The sequence below is a fragment of the Silurus aristotelis genome (assembly GCF_946808225.1).
Source record: "Silurus aristotelis genome assembly, chromosome: 28".
In the NCBI taxonomy this organism is placed as follows: domain Eukaryota; kingdom Metazoa; phylum Chordata; class Actinopteri; order Siluriformes; family Siluridae; genus Silurus; species Silurus aristotelis.
In genome coordinates this window covers 5,946,990-5,970,697 of record NC_139601.1, presented here as the reverse complement: position 1 = coordinate 5,970,697, position 23,708 = coordinate 5,946,990, and the positions used below count along the sequence as shown (strand labels likewise).

The window sequence follows — 23,708 nt, the reverse complement described above, 5'->3', positions numbered from 1 at the left end:
GTCACTGCGCTGTAAAGGTGCCAATGTATATGGAAGAAAATGATATGATAAACTTTTCCATTACATATTATGTAAATATCATGTTATCAAATTATTAAAGTGCTTATAATTTTACAGCAGGTCTGTATAATGAACTGAGTAAATATATGTTAAATGTGTAATCAAAGATCTAAAAAAAAACCATAGATATAAAAAGTACCGTGAGTTTTACACATAAATCTATTTTTATATTGTATTTAATATGGTGAAAGATTAAAAAAGAAATTTAATAGTCAATAAAGTGAATGCAAGCAGGTTCAGAAAACAAAAGAAAAAGTCTTGCAATGGCTTGTGATGCTTTAAACAACTTACTAAAACTCTTTAAGTTGTCTTTCCTTTCAACCCATAGTAAACCTTTTAATTTTTTTAATAATTGTAATTTTTCTTCTGTGGATAGAAAACAAAAGACCAATATATCTAAATACAATATAGATCCATGACTAGAACATTACTCTTGGTATAAATTGTATAATTTCAATTACGCACTCATGACTAGATTATGAACTCGAAATATCTTATAAGAATTAAACAAATATCTGTATATCTGGTGGAAATTGCGATTAGACTTTACTATGCTTAAAATAATACAACGACAATAATAATAATAATAATAATAATAATAATAATAATAATAATAATAATAATAATAATAATAATTAGACCCAGGAAATTAACCATATGTTATTCTATAGTCAACATTATATATTTTTTTATTTAAATTTTCTTTTAAATATTTCTAAATAATATATGCATCATAACAAACATATTTTGCTATTAAAATCACTATTTATTAAGTCGTTCACAGTTTTCTTTTATTTTAATATATTTTGATGTTTCATACATTTTAGTTTTATTGTCAGGTAAACTATTATACTTTTTACATAGACTTCAGCTTTAATTTAAATAAAACTTTAATAAAATCATTATAAATGTATTTTTTTATAAATATTTTATCGTTGATTTATTTTTTATTTAATTTTTTTTTTAACAAAAATTATTTGTGAACTTTAAATAGTGGACCCCCCTGCAGTACCACCGCAGAACCGCTAGGGCGTGCGGAACCGTGGTTGAAGACCCATGACTTGGAATTTTGTGACCCACGGATATCATTAAATCCTTATGTGATAATGTTGAAAACCTGTAAGAACCTGTGAAAACCGAGCAGATTTACAGGACTGATTCAATTCAATGTTTCCATGGACAGTTTTAATTATACAAGTACCTGCCAATTTACAGAATTCTACCTAATCTAATAAAACCTACCCAATAATAATGACATTCTAACAGAGAACACATTGAGAATATATGATATATTTCTAACCTTCCACAAGAGGGCGATGAAGACCATTTGCCTATTCAGAACGTCTGTAGATAGAAAGTCGAAAGGAAAGAATTTAAGGTAACAAAAAATAAAATTAGAGGAAACAACATGAATATAAAATATAAAGCATTTCTAACATTATAACTTTAGTAAACTGTGTGAAGATGCAGCAATCTGCTGTTTGTCCACTTCTAAAAACACTGCAGAAGAACAAGAAATCAATGAAGATGATGATTATCCCCCTAGAGTTTTAAAATATAAGGGTAATCCTTCATGTAAAAATACAGGAATTTGACATGAGTTTTATCAATGATTTACACCCTGAAAATATTTCTTATTTGATTACAAACACTGTAGGAAGATATTAACACTTTCACAGACTTCTCCCTAGTACAAAATACTAGCTTCCATCGACATTTGCTGTTATTCATAAATAAACTGCATATCCATAAATGTCAATCCACAAAAAACACACAAGAGGGGTATTTAATGAAATAAAAATTTACTTTTATACAGTATAACCATCTACAAACCCCATGTTTGAGTTTTATTAGTGTAATGAGTCAGTCTGGTATGTGTTTGTTGTTTCAAATGAAAGAATAAGAAAAAAACATTTGTTTCACTTGACCTTCACCCATATATGCATTGATTGAAGAACTACTCGTTCCAGATTTATTCCCTGCTTTATTGTCTATTTTTTTGTCAATGTGTTTTATATGGAGGTTGTTCAACCTGGATACATTTATTAGATAACCAAATTTGAAATAATTTTGTATTAATGTATTAATATGAAGTGAGGTCCAGTTACCAGTGTGAACAGGTATGAATACTTAAGTACATGTCAGAGCCCAAACATCTTTACTTTAACTTGAGCAATAAAGTGTGGTCTGAACTTCAACTTTACCAGAGTCTTTTAAAACATGAGTATCTGTACCTCTACTTGAGTGCAGGATGTGTTTACTTTTGCCATCTCTGGTTCTACGTTGATTTTCTAGTTTATTCCAGTGGTGTTAAGTGGGGTTGAGATCAGGGCTTTAAGCAAAACGCTCAAAGGACATACTCCAATCTTGGTAAACCAGGACTTCAAGTGAGCTTGCTTTGTGCATAGGTTCGTTGTCATGCTGGAACAGGTTTAAGCCTTTTAGTTATAACGAGGGGAAACTGAAATGCTTTATAACAACATTTTGGGGATGAACCACATATGGGTGTGTCAGGTGTCAACATTATTTTTGGCATATAATGTATATAAACTAAAATACATTTAACAGAGAAGTGGCTTAAGTATGGTATAATATTAGTTTAGTCTAATATTATTAGTTAGTTTGTGAAGATTTGGTTTATATCGTTTGGAGTGGAAGATTGTGAGTAGCCTGCTATAGAGCTCTGACCTCGACCCTACCAAACACCACTAAAGTATTGGGATACCTGACTTTTCCAGCCACATTCCATTCCCACATTAGGGAAGCCACACTTCCCTAAATTCTTCCACAAAGTTGGAGCCGCACAATTCTTCTGCATCTTTGAATGTTATAGCATGAAATGTTTTTTTTTCATGCTATAACCTGTTCCAGCATCACAATGCCCGTTAGCACTAAATGAGCTCCTTGAGGACATTATTTATATGGGTTAGAGTGGAGGATCTTGAGTGGCCTGCTATGGAATTCTGACTTAAACCCTATTGAACACTTTTGGGATGAATTGGAATGCTGACTTCACCCCAGCATTGTTCACCTTACATCAGTACCTGATTTTTCTAACACCGCTGTGGCTGAATGAGTACAAATCTCCACAAGAACTTCTCAAAAGAGTGGAGAGAGTGGAGCTTATTAAAACAGCAAAAGGGGACTTAATGTGGAATGGGATGTTATGGTCTAGTGTTTACAATCCTTTGTCCAGATAGATAGATAGATAGATAGATAGATAGATAGATAGATAGATAGATAGATAGATAGATAGATAGATAGATAGATAGATACATACATAGATACATACATACATACATACATACATACATACATACATACATAGATTTACGTTTCTGTTTTGTTTCTAGGCCTCTAGATGGCAGTAATGGGTAATTCTATTTGCCCTGAAAGTAGAAGAAGAAGAAGCATCAGCAGAAGGAAGCGGTTCAGTCTTAAGTACAGGGACTTAGTGTAAAATGGACAATTTGGACAGTTTGAACACGTTCTTGACAGAGCGTTTAATGACGGTCGCTGGAGAGATTTTTCAGGTGTTTAAGGACGCGTTTAATGATTATCAGGGTGAAATAGAGCGAATTAAAGAGGAGAACCGGTGTCTCAGAGAAGCGCTGGCTGAAATCTACAACAGAGTTCAGGAACGAGCAGGTAGTCCCTCCCTTATACTATGATAATAGCTTACTTATAATGATAAACAGCTCAAAACAAACCTGAAAGATCTAGCATAACGATGCGAATGTGTATTTCCTTTCTGTGTAGACTCTTTGCTCATGTTCATCTTGAATGATCTGTGTTTACATGCAGATAAGCACGACACGTCGTTTATACAAGTGAAACTGGAAGTAGAAGCCAGCCCTGGGGAATCTGACCCACAAGAGTCTCGGAGTCATCCACTCTTGTCCACGCCAACGCCTGCAAATCTGGACAAGGAATCAAATTTTCCAGAGAAAACCAAGACGAAGGATGAAAACGATGACAGCAGCAGCAGCAGCAGCCTCAATACAGTCTCATCCGCCACAGTCAAAGTGGAGCCATGCAGATCCCAAGATGTCTTCTCAGAGAAGGTTAAACCCGAAGCCCAAGCCGAAAACGAACCAACAAGCGACGAGCAGGAGCCTCTTTCTTGCACGTACTGTGACCAGACCTTCACTGAGATTCCTCAGCTGGCATCACACGTGCAGTCTCACATGTCTTTGTTTACCTGCGAGGTCTGTGGAAAGTCCTTCAAGCAAAAAGGCACGTTGAAAACACACATGATCGTGCACCGGAAAGACAGACCGTTTGCCTGCGGTTACTGCATGAAGCGCTTCAAGCTGAAAAGTCACCTGAAAGAGCACGAGAGGATACACACGGGTGAAAAGCCTTTCAGCTGTCCTGTGTGCAGAATGTGCTTTACTCGTTCCAATCCTATGAAGATACACCTACGCAATCATCACCGCGAGCAGATATACCAATCGAGCTAAGGCTGGGAAATTCTAGACTCGGGGATCGATGTCTGTTACTTATCTCGTGTTTCTTTGGTTAGATTTCACATTTTTAGAGTTCTGTTGAAATGTAATAGAAGTACTGATTATTAACTGAGGTTTAACTACTGCTTATTCATTCAGTATTCTGATTTATTGTCTATTCCTTGTCCATGCTTCACAGAAGTCTCTTTAATTTAAGTCTGAATTCTACTGATGCACAATGAGTTTTGTTTTTATATATATATATCCTGGAAGATTTTATATGGATTTTACCAAGACAACAGAGGGTCTCCACTTTATTAAACACTAAATCACAGTGTTTTTACTTTATGACTTATAGTAATTGCAGCTATGGGTTTTTAATGCGATCGATTTTCGGCCTTCGGAGAAATAATGTAAAGATGTTTTTATTCCTGGTGATTTTACTAAAAAAATCCTTTTTATTGTTGTCAAGCGCAAATCAGTTTTCACTCCAAACTAATAAATACTACTCGTAGTTAAAATACAGCAAGCATTTGACGATTACTTCAACAGAAGTAGACCAACAAAAGCAAAGCATATATTATTGCAAATGAGTTGAGTCTGTAGGATCAAGAAAACTAATCGCCACTGTGAAATGTCAAAGCTATGGCGATGATCAGTGTGATTACTAATGCTTGCCATTAGTGTCTATAGATCATTTGATTTTAAAGTTAGGGATGGAGAAGCATAAAACCATTAGATAGAATGTTTCTTAAAATAAAAAAGATATACAATTTTGATCAAATCAAATTTATTGTAGTTAAAAATATCATTCTAAATGTTTCACTGTTTTTATCTAATATTTCTGTGCATCTTTGTTTATTTGTAATAATAAAGCTAGATAAGTCAGTTCACATAAAGTGGATTATTTCATGATGTTTATTCTTTCTATCTTTCTTAATTTATTTTTAAATTTCCATTGAAAGTTGTCTAGAGAGCAGAATATATTGAGTGTCCTTCTAGAGAGCTCTCACCACAACCCTACTGAACACCACAAAATTTAGGGATATTTTATTTTCCTGCCATACGTGGTTCGTGCTTAACAACATTGTGGGGAAGAACCTATTGGTGTGTCAGGTGTTAAAATCTGGTCGAAATTTTCGCATATAGTGCAAATAAAATAAAAAACATTTTACAGAGAAGGTCAAAAGATCAAAGCAGCTTGGGTATGGTCTAACCCTTGGGGAAAATGTCAGTGATGATATGGTTTACATGGGTTGGAATTGAAGATCTTGAGTGGCCTGCTTTAGAGCTCTGATCCCAACCCTATTGAACACCTTTAGGATGATTGTGAACACTGACTGCACCCCAGGGCTCCTCACCTCACCTACATCACTCCATCCCAAACAAATCTCCACAAGGACACTCCAGAATCTGTTGGAACATCTTCCCAGAAGAGGGAGGTTATTATAACAGCAAATAGGCACTTAATGTTGAATAGAATTAAAAAAAAAATCAAATAAATCAAATGTACAGCTAGCATCCACCGTGTGCTCTTCTTTCCTCTCCAGCAGGTGGCGATAAATATCTAACAACATCGACTCTTGTACTATTACAACCAAAAAGAAGAAGAAGAAGCAAAGTAACACTTTTATACGGTTCATACCCGATAAAATGGATCATTTGGAGACGCTGAACTCGTTTTTTTGTGATCGCTTAATGGCTGCTGCAGCAGAAATCTATCAAGTAGTTAAGGACACTGTGGCTCAGTACCAGGACGAAATTGATCGCTCCAAACAGGAGAATATTTATTTGCGGAAAATGCTAGCGGAAGTTAGCATCAGCAATGGACCAGGTGAACGAGCCGCTCGGTTTCATGATGCATCGCTGCCATGAAAGAGTTGATTTCATCCACCAAGCTGTTGATGTGCTTTCATTTGTTTGTTGCGGATTCCATTTATTACAATGATTTTTAAAGTAAAAAATAATGTCACGACTTTACAGCGCGAGAGAACGAGAGCATGAAGCTTACGTGGTGTTATTGTATTGTGGCCATAATATTATCACCAGCACGGATGTGCAGTATTTATGATGCATGTATTTCAAATATAAAAATAGGACTGTCATTTGTATTTGACAGGGTCGATGAAAATTGCTTCATATTTTGTATCAAAATACTTGTTTTGTATTTTTGTAGTTTCAAAATACTGTAAACATTTTTTTCAAGCAATCTACATAATGACATCATAAAAATGCGACCTCTGATTGGTGCCTACTCAGTATTTTGACCAGATTTGTTGAGATCAGTACAGTATTTTTATTTTATGGTAATTGAAGCAGCTGTTTAGTAGGATCATGATTTTGCATACCGGTGCATGAATGACTGCCTGACACATAATATATTATTATATTATTGATTAACAATCAAATGATTCATTAGTTAGAAACTAGTTGCTATGAATGCAAGTGCCATCAGTTGTTTTCTGATGACTTGTTTGTCCTTGACTCGGTGTTGCTGATGCAAAGTAGCTCTTCCTCACCAAACACCAAGTAACTAAATTAGGATTCAACTGAGTTATTTGCAAACTGTGAAACAATAAACTGCTGCTTACTTTAAAACTAACCTTCATCTGGGAGATCACAGGGAAATGTATGTGAATATTTGATCTGTTAACTAGTAGATTTTTTGCGTGACTCTGCTGAAAGCTGTTGCTATCAAACATTGTTTACTTAATCAACTCAAGTCAGTGTAGTGGTGAAGGAACAGATCAAATAGGCCAAATGATGGAAGGTTTGAGAAGAAAATTTTAATATACACGAATACAGTAGTTTATTTTGATACACTTTAAGTTAAGGTATTTGGTATTTTATTTTAGAATACATTTTGATGTATCTTTGCCCATCCCTGGTTATCAGTAGAATTGTATTCTAATAACTTATTATAAGTATTATTTATTCTTTAAATGCCGGCTAAAACCAAAGCAAAAAAAAAATATATATTTTTTTTAAAAACTGCATAAATATCTTCTTCTTTATATAATAAAACAAATCCAGCAATAAAAACACAATCAGAACACTAACAGATAAATGTCACCAATCAGATTAACCTGAACATATCAACAAATTTAAGTCTAAATTATTATTTTTCCATTGATTTTTAATAATTATTTGGTAATTAATATGTACAGTTGTCAAGGAACATGACAACTTTTGCCATCTCGGGGAGTTTTTCCTTGCCACAGTCGCCAGTCGCCACCGGCTTGCTCATCAGGGACAAACTTACTCATAAAGAACATATTCATTTTTAATCACCGCATTATCTGTGTAAAGCTGCTTTGAGACAATGTTCATTGTTAAAAGCGCTATACAAATAAAAATGAATTAAATTGAATTGAATAAATGCATTTGGATCGACCCGGCGAAACTTTATCCCCTAATGTGATCTCACAACAACATTGTCTGCAAATAATTTAGTTAGAAGGGGTTTAGATGAGAATCCCTGCCACTAAATCATGGCTCTTCAATAACGATGGTTGTAATGAGTAGCTTTTGATATTTAATGATGCAGTACATTTAAGGATTGAGTTAGTGGTTCATTGCTGCAAAACTGAAAGTCCAGTGGATGGAGCAGGATCCGATTTAACTCCTTAAATTTAACCCTGTAGATGTTGTGCAATTTAGTATTTTTTGTTGGATTTGGTAGGAGGAGATGGATCATGTTTTACTTCACCCAAGACGTTAGGCTTTTACAGTAAGTGTTGCATCAGTGTTGAGCTGGGATGCTTTTTATTTGTTTAATGGTCATGTTTTTGCTGCAGTTTCCACAGGTGCCCAGACCAGCCGGAGAACTGGGTTTCCTCCTGAACAGCAGAACAGTAATCAAGAGCTGGTGGATTCGGAAACCTCACTCATCCAAGTAAAGCTGGAGCTGAGCACCATGGAGCAGGATCTCTGCCCTGAACAGGAGGATGTTGAGGCGAGGGATGCACCTACCCAGCATGTCCCTTCGCCCCCTGCCGAAGATGTCACGGTCAAACTAGAGCACGGTGATGCTCAGGTGGGATCCGGTGACGAGTTACCTTCCTGTCCGACAAACTCTGAAAGCCAGTTCGAACCGAACCCCCAATCTGTCTCTCAGCGCGACTTCTCTAACCTGCCGTTTCACTTGCAAAGCCCGGCTGCGGAAAAACTCTTCCGTTCCAAGGTGCGGCGCAAGCCTCTCAGGAGCGACGGGAACTCGAAGGGGCGTAAGCATGCGCGCAGCAAGGAGAAAAAACTTCGCTGTGACTTGTGCGGGAAATGGTACAGCACTCCTCACTCGCTGAAAATCCACCTGAGGACGCATACGGGGGAGAGGCCGTTTCCCTGCAAGTTCTGTGTGAAGACGTTCCACCAGAAGGCACACCTAAAGGAACATGAGAGGACACACACAGGGGAGAAACCTTATAGCTGTTCAGTGTGCGGGAAACTTTTTAGTCGTGCTCAGCAGGTCAGAGTACACATACACTATCACCATCAGCACCAGGCGGCCACAATTATCAAAAACCAACAATGTGCATGATGCGCTCGCAACAATCAGAACAATCGCAAGTTCTCTGGCATTGTTCTTTTTTGCCTTCGAAAATATTTATTGACTGCCTCGTGAAGGCGAGTGTGTTTGTGCGCACACGCACAGATAAACATTTTATTCCTGCTACCAGAATGTGTATTCTACCAGGATTTTACTGATCAAATGAGTAACAGAGATTAGACAGTTTTGTATTGTTTTATATTGATACAGTTAATTGCAAAAGTTTGCATAACCTTAGGGAGAAAAAACACCTTATTCATGGTAACATTAAAGAAAAAAAATCACCCCAAATAAGTTACCGTAATTTCTGGACTATAAAGAGCACCCAAATATAACCGGCACCCACTGAATTTTATAAAGATTTTTATTTTGAACATAAATACGCCGCACCTGTCTATAAGCCGCAGGTGTCTACACTGAAACTAATGAACTTTACACAGGCTTTAACGAAAGACAGTGTCTGTTACACGGCTTGTATCTAAACAGTAGCCTACCAAGAAAGTCATTGTTTACTGTCTTCCTCCTTCCTTTCACAACAATTTTTTTCTTTTGGCATCGTTGTGCGTTTAAAAATCACCATCGGTGAAGCTTTTCTCCCGATGCCGTGCAGCTCAGAACACAGGTGAAGTGCGTTTTTTCATGCCCAGTTGTTTTCAGCGTGACCAATGATTCGTATTTAAAGTAGACAGTCGGAGTGAGCGGCAGGTCAAACGTCAGAGGAACATCGTCCATTTTTATGATGTGGTGCGGCCCGATTCAGTGGGAGCGCATCTGATTTAATATTTTCATTCAGAAGTTTTACTGGTTCACCTGAACCCGTTCCGCAATTTCATTGGTCTAATGTTATGGGGTTCAGTTTTTTGGCTTGAAGTTTGTGAAACCGGGAAAAACCAAGGAAAAATCCATAAATTAGCCGCTTCATTGTTTAAACCGCTGGGTTCAAAGCATGGGGAAAAAAGTAGCGGCTTATAGTCCAGAAAATACAATATTATTTTTTATTTTATTTTTTTATTTGATAAATGATGTTCAACATTTCTATTATTAACATTTCACTTCAAAATCTTTCATTCTGTCTCTTTTCATTTTACTCATCTCCAACATTCGATTACCAGCCAGGTGTCGGGTATCAGTGGGATGTAGCTTTCGTTTATCTCGATCTAAAAAGAGCAACGCAGCAACGATTTAGTCCTTTCATCCAGATCTCACACATGCTGATCTGTTCTCAATGCTCAAGCAGGTCAATGTCCACTTGATGGCACGTCAGGAGCCAAACATCTCTGCCCATCCGGTTTTTAAGCCGAATTGTACATCTTATGCACAGTGAGCAGAGTTAAACACACTCTCGAGCTCCAGTTTCTCTTTACAGCGTCCTGCCTAAAAAGGTGATTGCTGTCATGATCGAAGTTAGCAGTGACCTGCAATGTGCATGTGCAAGATGAATAATCATTGCTATAGGATGGAAACCTGGAATGACTGGGAAAGTAGAGAACCAGTGCCATGAAACTGATCAATAAACTGGATCTGTTGAGTTTGATCAGCTGATATAAATACTCTGCAACGCTCAGTTTGTTCAAGTCGATCCATGCAGGTGAATCAATCTCAGCAGCACAGAACCTGACCGGAATAACAGAAATAAAACACCAACCAAAAAGATTAGAACCACATTTACTAAGCATGTTTCGATGTAAATAATGTAAATGTAATATGATTTAGGGCGTTCTTTCACAAATTAGATGTTTTGTCCTCAACTGTATGTTTAGATGTGCACTGCTGATAAGGATATTTTTTATGAGAAAGCTCCATAACCATATTCAGTGTTTTTTATATAATTTTTTTTATTTATATTGTTTTGTCTACCATACTTTTGTAAATTGCATTCCTTTTGGTTGATCTTATTTGGTGAAGAACAAAATAAACTCAGTGGTACACACTGCATTGTGGTCTGCATGTCATTCCTCATCATCTATATTAACATGTCTCTGAGGGAATAGGGGCTACCAACACTTTACAAATCCTCAGAAAATGTAACATTTTATACAGACACCAAACAAGTCTGGAGGCACACAAGTGTAAACAAGTGTTTTTGAATACGGTAGCATTAAAAAAAATCTCCCCTTAATTCGATCTATAAGAAAATCAGTAACAGGAACCTGAAAAGATAAGTAGTCGGTTTGTATTTGGTCTAATGTCACTAGTGTCAGTGATGCATTTTGAGAACTTGTCTGTCAAACATAAAAAAAAAAAAATGCTAGTTTATAAATCACAAATCTACCATCAACTGAACTTATATATTTTGGGGGAAAAACAAATTCTTGTTTTAGTCTAATAATGTAATACAGATTTAGAAATCGATCCCTATCTCCTGTATAGTATTGGGGGTGGGCCATTTTGCAGTGGAGTCTGAATCATTTCCTACATTAATTCACTCATTTGTACCCACAATGCAGTCTGTTCCCCATACTGCAACATGGCAGTGCAAAAGAAAACTATGGAAAAGTAGAGTAAACAACCCAAAAACACACAATGTATGTTTGTATTCATGTTTATTCTTGATTTTTTTTATTTTAACAAATAATATAAATGTGGGCAACAGTTTTTTTTAATAATGTTTTATATTCAATCTATTTTTCTGTATAATAAACATGGTGAACAAACCTGACAAAAATAAAGTACTGTTACACAACACACTACAGATGTTAATACAGAGGTAGGTGTAATGTTTATGAATAAATTGTCTGTGACTGCCTCTTACCTCTGCCACACAATATTTACATCAGTGATAAATTCACTTGTTCATTTTCATTCCCTTCTTGCTATAGTTATTGATTGAGTAAATGAGTTTACCAAAGACAAGGCAACTGTGGCTGTGCCTCACCTGCTATATGCCAATAAAAATAAATAATAAAATGTGAAATTATATATATATATATATATATATATATATATATATATATATATATATATATATATATATATATATATGTGTGTGTGTGTGTGTGTGTGTGTGTGTGTGTGTGTGTGTATATATATATATATATATATGTGTGTGTGTATATATATATATATATATATATATATATATATATATATATATATATATATATATATATATACATTTTCCAAAATTATTTTTTTTTTTTTAATAAAGCTTTTCAAACAATTCTCTATGATTATGATCATTTTTTGTCAAATTCTCCAAGTTTGCCAATAATTCCCAGGAAGGCACAATAAAGTGAAGAAAACTTTGCATCACCTCGGAATGCACGATCCCATTAAAATGTAACTGAGCAGAGGGAATAAGTGACTGGGTGATTAAGTAAATAGGCACATGACTGTTTGAATATCACCAATATACTCTTTGTAGACCTCTTATTTGCATGTCATAACCTTCCATCATCCAGGTAACTTATTGCACATATCTGTGTAAAAGATATTTAGGCTTGTTGTTATCAGGAAAACTGGCATTTAATAAATAGTACTATTAGAGGTAGCCTTTACCCCTGCTGCAACGATGAGGATGTGCAAGAGCCTAAATACTGATGACTCTTCATTTCACTTTCACTTTATTGGTAAAATTTCACAGCTGGTGGTGTAAGAAAAAAAATTATGAGGACAATGAAGATTGTATTATAGAAGATGTTTTTTAAAGGAAATAAACATATTTGTGAAAGTCAAAAAGAATATTGGACAATACCTGCTCAGATATTTTATACTGTTCTTCCGATTTGTAATTGAAATGGGATTTAGCTTTAAATGCAAATGAAGTGTAAGGATTAAGTAGTGGGTCAAATGACTGGGTGATTCTATTGTCTAGTCGAATGTCTGTAAATGGTACTCGAGGTCACATACACCTTTGTTTTGTATTGTTATAGACATTATTATCTAAATGTTCAGGTGATAGTATTGTCTGGAAGGTAATCATGTTCAGGTACACCTTTAGTCAGAGGTGGTCCTTGATGTCCTGCTGCCGGTCCCATACTAAGATTGACTAAAGGTTATTCACCTGAATTTCTTCACATACTACCTTTATGTTATTTAAACCTTTTTGGTTCATTGAGTTTATTCAGACATAAATCAATTCTACAACAAAATAACAGACGTGTTTGTACAGACGAATACTGTAGGTGTTTTTAATTTATATATACAAGACTATGCATTTTTATTTGTGTTGAATGAGGGAACAGATCCTTTCCTTTCTAGAGACAGATCCTATTCACAGACAAATACCACACAGAGAACCGGAGAATAAATCGTGGCTCAAGTGGGCTATTAAATAAAAAACATAACACGGCCTAATCAAACTAAGTTATTAAGAATTTGATCATTTCATCTCTTTGGAGTTCGTATATGCAGATATGTGTAAATGTGTCTCTGTAGATCCAGTGCTTCGGCCGGCCATGTCATTGATTAATGCAATGCTTTGCTTTTATTACGCATTTTCTTCACACATTAAAAATTGTTTTGTACAAATAGTGTACAAATGTGTTGTAGAGCAGGAGTCCATAACCACCGAGCCGCAGACCGGCCCCAGGACATGGATCATTTGGTACCACAGAAAGAATCTATACTTTGAAACGTTTATTATATTTCCATTTTATTGACTTTCGTGGCCTGCATTGTTACACTGTAAAGAATGATGGCGATTTCCTGCACTCGTCCAGTCGCAGTTTTATTCTATGCATTGATAAATGAGGCTCAATTGATAAATGAGGCTACATTTTTATTTTGGATTTGGATTGAAGACACTGTTGTAAATAATGTTTTTGCCATTGCTTTCCCTGGGTTTGATCTGTACCAAGTAAAGAATAAGTGTAAGGTGTTTTGGGAGCAGACTGCAAGCCGATCTGTCCTGCTCTAACTTTCTCTAGGGCGCTTTTATTTTGAAATCCACCTTCACTCTGTCCTCACGCAGAACTCGGAGGTTATTCCGACATGGCGTCTGCGTCCCAAAAGCGTAAAATTGACTCCGTGAATGCTTTTATCCACCAGCGATTGAACAACATCGCAGGAGAAATATGTCAGGTTTTTCAGGAGACCCTGGCCGCCTACCAAGAGGAAATAAACCAGTCCAAACAGGAAAACGTTCATCTCAGGAACATGTTGGCTGAATTCACCCTCCACAGAACAGATCGGATAGGTATGTCGCCAGCTTGCTTTGCTGATCACTAAATCATACACGATTTGTATGTTTGCAGGATCTGTTTTTTCTAGTCTTAAAGACTTTATATTATTAAAAATATGAAGTAATACACTAATATAAATATATTATTAGAGAGTCCTTGAGGGGTTAGGTCGTAGGCTGAGAAAACACTGGGCTATCTAGATGCTACCTTCAAGTGCTACCTTAATTTCATACCCGTTTCCGACCTCTTATCACTATGAGGGTTACTATTTGTAATTAATGAAAATAGTATGTACATCATTATAAAAGGGAATGTAAGAAAGTTACAGGATATCAGTGTTAGCTGACACTACCACCGCAATTAATACGTTTGACTATTATGTTTGTTGTGTTGTTATGACTTTCGAATTGGAAAACACTCTTTGGAGAACGTGAACACTGCATTAATCTTTCTCTTCTTACACATTATACGAGACGGTATCAAAAAGCTTCGAGATCAGTTTTGTAACCCACCAGCAGGTGGCAGCACAAGGCTGCACGCACAGTCCCAGGGAGCACCGGCTTCATAAGTCAGTGTACCAAAAGGCATTATCCTGTGCAACTGGTGCCATTCTGACCACACGTGACATCACGTCTGATATTCTAAACATGTGCGTTTGTAAAATTAGATAAATAAAGTTATTTCTTGTAAACAGAATTAGTCTCAAATCTTCTTGATACAACCTCGTACTGTATTGTTTTCTTTTTGGGGTTTATCCATATCATATCTCCATATCTATGGAAAGACATGAATAGATTTAATAAGCAAAGTAATTTAGCTGAATGAAATATATCAGGCAAAGATTGCACTTGATGCTGCCGTGTCCTGTGTTTCAATCTCAATGATCTCAGGAAAGGGGAAATCCTTGTCCTAGGCTTCCACTTTAAGAGGTCTTTGTGGCTGCAATAAACAGCTGTAAACGTGTCCCATTTCCATTGTATTTGCAGATGCACGAACGAGCCAAGCCGATGGATTTCCTTCAGAGAAGCAAAACTTGAGCCAAGCATCAATGGACCCCGAGGCGTCAGTAATACAAGTAAAACTGGAGCTTAGTACCATGCAGCAGGACCTCGAACTAACAAAGCAATCGTGTCCTACACTCGCTTGCAGCCCTGCGGCGTCTGACAGAGATAAAGACACATCACCTGATCGTGAAATCTCAGGTAAGACACAAAGCCGCTTGTGTACTAATAGTACAGTCACATGAGAGCGAGTCGACCTTATGTTTGACCCTAGCATGATTTACAAATTGCCTCATAAGAGAGAAACCTGACCTCATTTTTCCACTCACCAGGCACTTTCTACTCCCTCATTAAGCAACCGTGTTCATCCGCAAGCTTCGTGTTAAGAGTTTCCCAACAACAAAGCACATGTTAAAGCATAAATAATGTCCATTGTGATTACTGTGCTGTTCATACACATAGCAGCACATCCAGAAAGCAAATATTTGCCTATCCCCAGGCTTGTTTAACATATTAAGTGGGGAATTTCGTGTGTCTACTGTGTAATTAGGTCCCTTAATCTGCCGTATTTGCAGTCACGCATGTAATAAATACAGATCTGGAAAAACAAGAAATGTGTTCATTCTATTCGGGGGGAAAACAATTTGTGCGACGTGACGTCACATGTGGGAAGATCTGAGCCCAGAATAAAGTCACTGACCTCAACCATCTGGTGCATGTTGGCACATAAAGGGGTGGGCCAACATTGTTTCCTTATAAACATAATCAGACAAAGATAATTGGTCCCAGGGAAATTTCACCACAGAAAAAAATCCAGCATGTGTAATTCATGAATGAAGCTTGGGATTTTACAGGTCGGTGCAAAGCAAAAGTAATCACTCCTAGAAACAAATGCACCCCTTTCACATCTTTCTGTGAATTGGCTGTTTTTTGTCAGGTAAATTTTGTTCCCATGTAATTTGACTGTGGTTTTACATAAAAAAAAAAAAAACTTAGCAAGTGCAGTATTTCTTCTTTCTGCTCCCGTTAGGAGTCGCCACAGCGGATCATTCGTCTATATATCCCTTTAATAAACTCATTCCTAATCCTGTCCATTGTTATCACCCCCAATAAAAATCTCAACATCTTCAGCTCTGCTACCTCCAGCTCCACCTCCTGTCTTTTACTTAATGCCACTGTCTCTAAATCATACAACATCTCAGGTCTCACCACAGTCCTATAAACTTTCCCTTTCACTCTCACAGATACTCTTCTATCACAAATCACTCCTGCTATCACTCTTCTCCACCCACTCCACCCTGCCTGCACTCTTTTCTTCACTTCTCTTCTCTCCATTACTTTACACTGTTGACCCCAGGTACCTGAACTCCTCCACCTTCTCCACCTCTTCTCCTTGCAACCGCACCACTCCACTGCCCTCTCTCTCATTCACACACATGTACTCTGTCTTACTCCTACTAACTTTCATTCCTCTTCTCTCCAGCGCATACCTCCACCTCACCAAACTCTTCTTCACCTGCTCCCTACTCTCACCACAAATAACGTGCTAAAAGTTGTCCTGTAGATGTGGAGATTTCTGAGAGACTTGGCTTGGATGCTAGTGTCTAGATATTTGCAGGGGTTTAAATGGCTATTGTTTTGCATTAGATGACCATTGAGGATAATTTAGATACAGATACCTTCTCATTTAATGCGGTGTTGAGAATAACGTGATGTACTGTAGTCTTTACATGTGTTTTTCTGTATCGTATGACAGATGAACAGCGAAGTCACACTGATGGAGTCTCTGTTCCTCTTAAACAGCCGACCTTCTCCCAGGAGCCACAGAACTGCAATCCTTCACAAATTCAAGTGAAGCTGGAGCCTTTCACTGGACATGAGTCAGAGGAGCGACTGAATAATACATCTTCGTTCTGTTCCTCTCCTGCAAGGATAGCCGGTACACAGGGATCGCCTCACTCATTTTCTCTTAAACCGGTGAATGTCCAGGCAAAAAAGGCCCACTGTTCCAGCACAAGGACCGCTGTAGCAGTCACAAACAAACCCCTAATGTGGAACCGTACAGGATCCTCCTCCAATATCTCGTGCACGCCTGGGAAAAGCGAAACTCGGTTCGAACCTGCTATAAAAAATGAGCCCGTTCCCCAGCCCGCTTCTCAATTCGAGAAACCGCCGAACGGCGTTTCCCCTCCCAAATCTCGCTTGCAGGGTCAAGTTCCTTACCGGTCGTTTTACTGCGACATGTGCAGAAAGGCATTCCAGAATGAATGGCAATTGAAAAGGCATTTGCTGAAGCACCAGAACAAGCGGCCGAACTGCTGCGAGTTGTGCGGGAAGTGCTACAGTACACCTCACGTGCTCAAGATCCACTTTCGAACTCACACGGGAGAGCGGCCGTATCACTGCAAGTTCTGCGAAAAGACGTTTAGTCAGATAGGTCACTTAAAGGGGCATGAAAGAATTCACACTGGAGAAAAAATCTACAGCTGCTCAGTATGCGGGAAATGTTTCACTTGGTTAAGTCAAGCCAAAGAACACATTCGGAGCCATCCTGGTCAGGTGGCTAGAGTTCAAAGAAAAATCAATCAGTGATTTATGTATATATATATAGGATACACATTGAATATTGTAACAACTTTTTGAAAAAAGGTTTTTAAAAGCTTGAATTAATTTTTTTTTTTTTTTTTTTTTAAATTGTAAAGAAAGGAAAAGCTGATGCAAAGCTCCACTGTTACTGTTACTTATCTGTTGCTTGTTTAAAATATTTAGCTTAATATATTTTTTGGAAAGACGTAAGCCAGACTGATGGATCTACTGTCATGTGACCCATTTAGGACCTTCTATGCCATCTTCTTCATGCAGAGGCGTGTCCGATTGTGAAAGCAGAGAGCAGAGAGCTGTGCAGCTCCTTCATAGAGGAGAGAGAACCTGGCTGGAGCACTGATACTCTGACGTTAAGAAGATTGACTGTAGCCACAAATTTTTAACCTTTTATAAGCGAGTGCTGAAATGTGTTGGTTGTTGACGTTTAATTTTTTTTAACACGGATAAATCGGTTCGTACGAATTCACGCCACGAGTTTCAGTTGTTTTAGTTTCTTCTAGCGATTGATGTCTGTCTTAATCGAAGGTTAAATAAGAACACTAAAGTTATGATCATATGAACACTTTTATCAGATTTTAATATCAAATAAATGCAATGGCATAATATGAGTTTAACATGCATAATCATTTAATTCCAGAGAACATCATTATAATAAACTTTATTTTACTTACTGTTATATTTATTTGCTTTGAGTCATATTTTGATATTCGTATTAATAGGATGTGCTTTCCTATTTTGCTAATTAGTAAATGTCTAACATTATGCAAAAATCAGCAAATATGAATGACTGCTGCTTCCTTAAATACTTAACTGCCCTGCTGTTCTTCTAAGGTAGGTATCACTCAAGCATCACTTCACTTCAAACTTGTTCTTAAAGGCTTCATCAGAAAAAAGCGATCGCCAGCTAGAAAAACAAGGCGACTGAAACCTGAACATTCCAAATCCCAGTCCCTCCAGTCTTTGAAAGCTTTAGTTGTTGGCTGTAGGGATTTGTGCACATTTAGCCCACCACAATAGTAGTAGTGAGATCAGGTACTGGTGTTGAATGAGGAGGCCTCCAAAAATCTGCAACCCGTGCCTTCATGAAGCTAACGTTGTGTGACATTGTCTTGTGGGTACAATCCTGTAAAGTGTAGTTATCATGCTACAGCAAACATACATCCTAGACAATAGTGATTCCAAATGTTAGGCTTTTTCTGAGGGAAAACAGTTAAAAGTCTGCCATTGTGTTGAGTAACAACATTTAATATGGGTCATATAACCATGAGGTGTTTCATGTTCCTTTTTTTTGTAATCAAGAGTGGATTTATTTTTCCTCCTGTTGTGTACTGTACTGTGTTGTGGTTTACACACATGTGCACCTGATTAGTCTTAACTACCTCTGTTTTATAGTTTTGTGCAGTTCTATGTTGCATCCTGGTCCTGGAATAACGTATTCACGGTTCCATGGTGTACTGTACAAGCTGTACTTAACCTGGTTGGCTTTTTAGCCTCAGTGATTTCTGATCACCCCAGGGTGGACTGTATTATTTTGTCATTTTATAAGTTAATATTGATGCTTTTGGTAAAGATGATATATGCAGGTGGTGATGCTGCGGCTGCAGTGAAAGCAGACGTGTCGAATTGTGTTCACTGGGTTTCTTGCTTTAGTCATGCCATTCATTCACGCTGCCTGTCTGTGATGCATCGCTCAATTATACTGTGTTTCTGTATAATATTTATGGTTTCTATCGCCGTAGTGTCATAATGATGGTACTAAAAGGTGGATTGATTCAAGTAGGACACCACTGAGGACCTAGGTATGATTTAATATGGTAACAGTATATTTTATACCACTGGGTGGCAGTAGTGTCAGCCAAGGTGGTGGTGGTGGTGCTGCTCTACACAAGCTTAAGAGAAGAAGAGACCTTTCATGTGAAAGCTGGGGATTTTGCAGCAAAACAATGGCGAAGTTTGAGTATTTAAATACGTTGTTTACAGATCGCCTGCTCGCTGTTGCGGGAGAATTATTTCAAGCTGTCACAGATGTTATTACCGAGTACCAGAAGGAAACAGACCGAACCAAACAGGAAAACATGGTCCTGAAGAAAATGCTCAAGGCACAGCGATTGGCGAGCGACCGAGGTAATGATATAAGACGCGTTTCAATACAATACAACGAATACTTAATAATAATAATTTTTATTAAATATTATATATAGTTTATTTCTACACGTGATCTCGACATAATTAGAGACGTTTACGCGTGATCACGACTTGGTTTTCTCGTGATCTCGACATGACATCAGGTGTTTTCTCGTGATCGAGACATCATTTTCTCGTCAAAACAAAAGTTGTTTTCTCGTGATCACCACATAAACATTAATTCCGCGTGACCAGTACTTGTTTTTTTTTTATTTATTTTTATTTTTTTTTATGTATTCAGCATTAGAGCCTGTTCTATTTCCAGGGTACTCAAACTTTATTTCTGTGAGGGCCACATGATTTTTTCTTTCTTTAAAAAAAAATTAAGAATAAAAATAAATAAATAAAAATAAGAGGCCTGGACGGTATATAACAGAAAATGACATGAGTCGACTACCAGTATCATTGTGCAGATTTTTAAAATGATTTAAAATGATTTTATTATGCCTCCTAATTTCTAGATTAGTTTATTAATTTTTCAAGATATATATTGCCTATCAAAAGAGCATTATTACCACCATAATGACATTTCTTTTCATATTCATTGCTATTGAAATCAAAGCATGTAATGAATTATGCATATGGTTGGTGATGAATCCTACAAATAACTAGTTTGACTAATAGTGAATCGGCTGATAGTGTATTTTTCCGATACTGATAGCTAGGTTGGATTGTATTTGCCGATAACCGATTAACCACCAGATTACAAAAAAAAACAAATATAAGACTCCATGTAAAATTGTAATGAACTTTATTACAAGTGTAACAGTACTGAATCATGAAAGTGTTAAATGTAATTAATATTAATATGTTCATTAATAAATATAATTATATAATGAATCAATTAATAATATTAAATATAGCGGTCTGTGCAGGGCGCCGTCTCACATGTAAAAACAAACAGCACTTGGCCTTGGTGATTCGCCTCTAGAGGCCGCTCTCGTAATTACAGCGGACCGGAAAAACTATCTGTAAGAATTTTGCCGATTGTTTTCCGCAGTCAACACTTTGTGCCTCGGTCTCTATTAATTACTAAGGGAAATGTTTTTTTGAAAGCCAGCCTTTATTAATAAATAAATACAGATATGATACGAGTAAAACAATAAAAAAAAAAACATTTTCAAAATGTGTCTAGTAGCCCTAGTTTTGGGACCACTGATCTAGGGGCTGCATCATCACAGCATAATGGATTATCCTTTTGCTTTACATTGATCAGGAACTCACTTAAACTGAAATGGCTTTGTGCCACAAACAATTCAAATGGCATCTTTTATGTACTATTCTTTAGCCATGCAGGCAGTCCCTCCAGTTGACTGGCGATGAAATTGACAACATGTTCAGGGTCGGTAATTGTCTTCAACAATAAAGTTGCAGGCCTTACAGGCTCCTTCTTAAGTGTAAGTTGTCAATCATTGGCAGACACAGAGCTATTTCAGTTTGATTGAGTCCTTGTTTAAAGTAAAAGCGAATGCGATCATTAATGATGCTGCTCTAGAACATGCTCCTTATGCTGAATACACAGAAAAATTAATTGCTAATTCCAAGGAAATAATGACTTTTTTAAGGCTTCAGATCACAAGAAAATTAAGTCGTTGTAATGAGAAACAAACTTTTGGTGAGAAAATTGTCGTAATCACGAGAAAATTAAGTTATAAGTTAAAAGAGTTTCAGATGAGGTTATCGCTGTGTTGTCCAGGTTGGTGAAGGGCAGCAAATGCTTTAGAGATTTTTATCTGAACACAAATATCCTTATGTATTTCTTCATGGAATACTCGATCGAGTCAAGTAAATTATTTTGATCATTGAAATAAAAAGATTGTACTGTATTCAAGGTCTCTAAGTTAAAGATCTTGGTCTATAAAGTTCTTTCTTGTGCACTTTTATTTTAAAACAGATGGTTCAACTAATGAAGCCGTTCCCCAGAAGCTGCCAAACATTTCCCATAGACCCTTGGACACAGATTCCTCAGTTATACAAGTAAAGGTTGAGCTGTCCACCACAAAGCAGGATATCGTGCCCCCGGAACCTATAAATGATCCCATCACAGTGACTACACCACACTGTTTCTCAAAAAAGACTACAAGTGAGGACACAAAGGACGATTTTTTTAATGATCATTTAGAAATCAAAATCAAATCCGAGCCGATGGACTCCCAGATCGTCATATCCAATGACTCAAACCCCGCCATGCAAAGTGAAAGTACAACTGACAGTAATTTGGAAGGTGAAAGAGATGATCAAGGTCTTGATCTTTCTTCACATGACGAACAACAAAATGAGACAGTTGATAGAATTGTTTACTGTCAGTATTGCGGAAAGCCTTTCAGAAACCGCGGCCAGATGAAAAGGCATATGGTTGTGCATCAGAAAGACAGGCCAAGGCCATATTGCTGTGACCTTTGCGGAAAGTGCTACTCCTATGCACAAGTGCTTGAGGTCCACCGCAGGACTCATACAGGGGAAAGGCCATATCACTGTAAATATTGCGGACGGCGTTTTAATCAGAAAGGACACCTAAAGGAGCACGAAAGAATTCACACCGGTGAAAAGCCTTTTGGGTGTCCGATTTGTGGGAAACGATTCATTCAGTCCAGCCAAGTCAGAAAACATGTGAAATACCATCATCCTACAGTGCAAATGTCATGACAGCAATAAGGCAGCAGATGGGGTAAAATAAATAAACAGTAATCATTTTAAAAAAAGTAAAAATTATTTCATGAACATTGAACACGCTTTGCATCAAGGTATGTGATGGAAGCATTCATATGCAAAAAAAACCAAAAAGAATTGGAGAATATGAGCTTGCAAATGTGGTCTTGGCCTTTCACAACCCTAGATGACTTTATTTTGCTGAAAATATAACCAGGACATTTATACCTTCACTAAGTGACCGCCTATTGGGTCAAGTACTGTGTCTACATAAGGGCATATGGTTAGTTCTCATTATGATGTCCGGTATGTATGTATTTATTTATTTATTTATTTAATTAAATTGTTTTATTTGGCCACGACAAACCTACGTATACCATATACCCCACATTTGGTATTTTCTTATGCGTAGAATTGCTCAGATTAGACACAACAGCATATATGAAAATGAAATTCACATTAAAATGATTTGTCTCCTGTTGTTGATCTTTTGTTAAATTTGCTTTGAACAAGTTTACCTCTATCATGTCCATTGTGCCTTTACTCTTTGTATATTAAAGTTAATTAAAGGCTGTTTTTGTTTGTTAGTATACTTTTTTTATTTGTGTTTCATTCTAAATGCAGGTATGTAACTCTAAAGCCCTGTCTGCATGTAATTATATGCATACATTTATTTTTATTTTACATGTGTCAGTGATAATATTAAGAGTATAATGTACATTGGCAAATATTTTTGAGGTATATTTTGTGGATGATTTCTAGTTAGTTGCATGTTCCCAATAAAAAATAAAAATTAAAGATGCAAGCAGCATATTCAGGGGCCAAACACCCAAGACTTTGGTTAGTTGCACATTCACAGGTGTGCTGTTGAACCGTTGGCTGATCAATCAAAGCCTCCAAAAACAAGAAAAAAAAGCTTGTCTCATGTCAGGGCCTTCAGTAAATTAATAGCAGGAGTTTATTTTGTTAGTTTATTTTGTAAGTTTCATGAGGCGGAGCTGAACGTAAAATCCTGTGGCTCAATCTTGTGTGAAAGATTGCTGTTTGAACCCCAGCTGAATTTCCAGGTGATAACTGTGTACGTGTGGAA

The 23,708-nt window shown here is 36.9% G+C and overlaps 3 protein-coding genes across 3 annotated transcripts; all 3 read left to right on the top strand.

Annotated features, from left to right (window-relative positions):
• The first annotated feature begins 3,456 nt into the window (after positions 1-3,456).
• Positions 3,457-10,863, top strand: LOC310722271 (uncharacterized protein). The gene is made up of 4 exons (XM_083534622.1): positions 3,457-3,708; positions 3,865-4,518; positions 6,073-6,342; positions 8,306-10,863. The coding sequence occupies exons 1-4, from the start codon at positions 3,522-3,524 to the stop codon at positions 9,046-9,048; spliced, it is 1,854 nt and encodes a 617-aa protein (XP_083390748.1). The 5' UTR covers positions 3,457-3,521; the 3' UTR covers positions 9,049-10,863.
• A 3,071-nt stretch (positions 10,864-13,934) lies between these two features.
• LOC310721967 (uncharacterized protein) lies at positions 13,935-17,860 on the top strand. The gene is made up of 3 exons (XM_083534240.1): positions 13,935-14,194; positions 15,167-15,382; positions 16,938-17,860. The coding sequence occupies exons 1-3, from the start codon at positions 13,990-13,992 to the stop codon at positions 17,771-17,773; spliced, it is 1,257 nt and encodes a 418-aa protein (XP_083390366.1). The 5' UTR covers positions 13,935-13,989; the 3' UTR covers positions 17,774-17,860.
• Positions 17,861-19,654: 1,794 nt separating this feature from the next.
• Positions 19,655-23,294, top strand: LOC310721738 (uncharacterized protein). Its single transcript, XM_083533670.1, has 2 exons — positions 19,655-19,909; positions 21,864-23,294. Exons 1-2 carry the CDS (start codon positions 19,729-19,731, stop codon positions 22,613-22,615), a joined length of 933 nt encoding a protein of 310 aa, XP_083389796.1. The 5' UTR covers positions 19,655-19,728; the 3' UTR covers positions 22,616-23,294.
• The last annotated feature ends 414 nt before the right edge of the window (positions 23,295-23,708 follow it).

What these genes read in the sequence shown, in the direction of transcription:
- LOC310722271 (XM_083534622.1), top strand. Translation starts at nt 3,522, where the DNA reads ATGGACAATTTGGACAGTTTGAACACGTTCTTGACAGAGCGTTTAATG. An exon ending in CGAGCAGATATACCAATCGA is followed by an intron (nt 4,519 to 6,072) that starts GCTAAGGCTGGG and finishes GGTGGCGATAAA; the next exon opens with TATCTAACAACATCGACTCT. An exon ending in TAGCATCAGCAATGGACCAG is followed by an intron (nt 6,343 to 8,305) that starts GTGAACGAGCCG and finishes TTTTTGCTGCAG; the next exon opens with TTTCCACAGGTGCCCAGACC.
- LOC310721967 (XM_083534240.1), top strand. Translation starts at nt 13,990, where the DNA reads ATGGCGTCTGCGTCCCAAAAGCGTAAAATTGACTCCGTGAATGCTTTT. An exon ending in CCACAGAACAGATCGGATAG is followed by an intron (nt 14,195 to 15,166) that starts GTATGTCGCCAG and finishes TTGTATTTGCAG; the next exon opens with ATGCACGAACGAGCCAAGCC. An exon ending in ACCTGATCGTGAAATCTCAG is followed by an intron (nt 15,383 to 16,937) that starts GTAAGACACAAA and finishes ATCGTATGACAG; the next exon opens with ATGAACAGCGAAGTCACACT.
- LOC310721738 (XM_083533670.1), top strand. Translation starts at nt 19,729, where the DNA reads ATGGCGAAGTTTGAGTATTTAAATACGTTGTTTACAGATCGCCTGCTC. An exon ending in GCGATTGGCGAGCGACCGAG is followed by an intron (nt 19,910 to 21,863) that starts GTAATGATATAA and finishes ATTTTAAAACAG; the next exon opens with ATGGTTCAACTAATGAAGCC.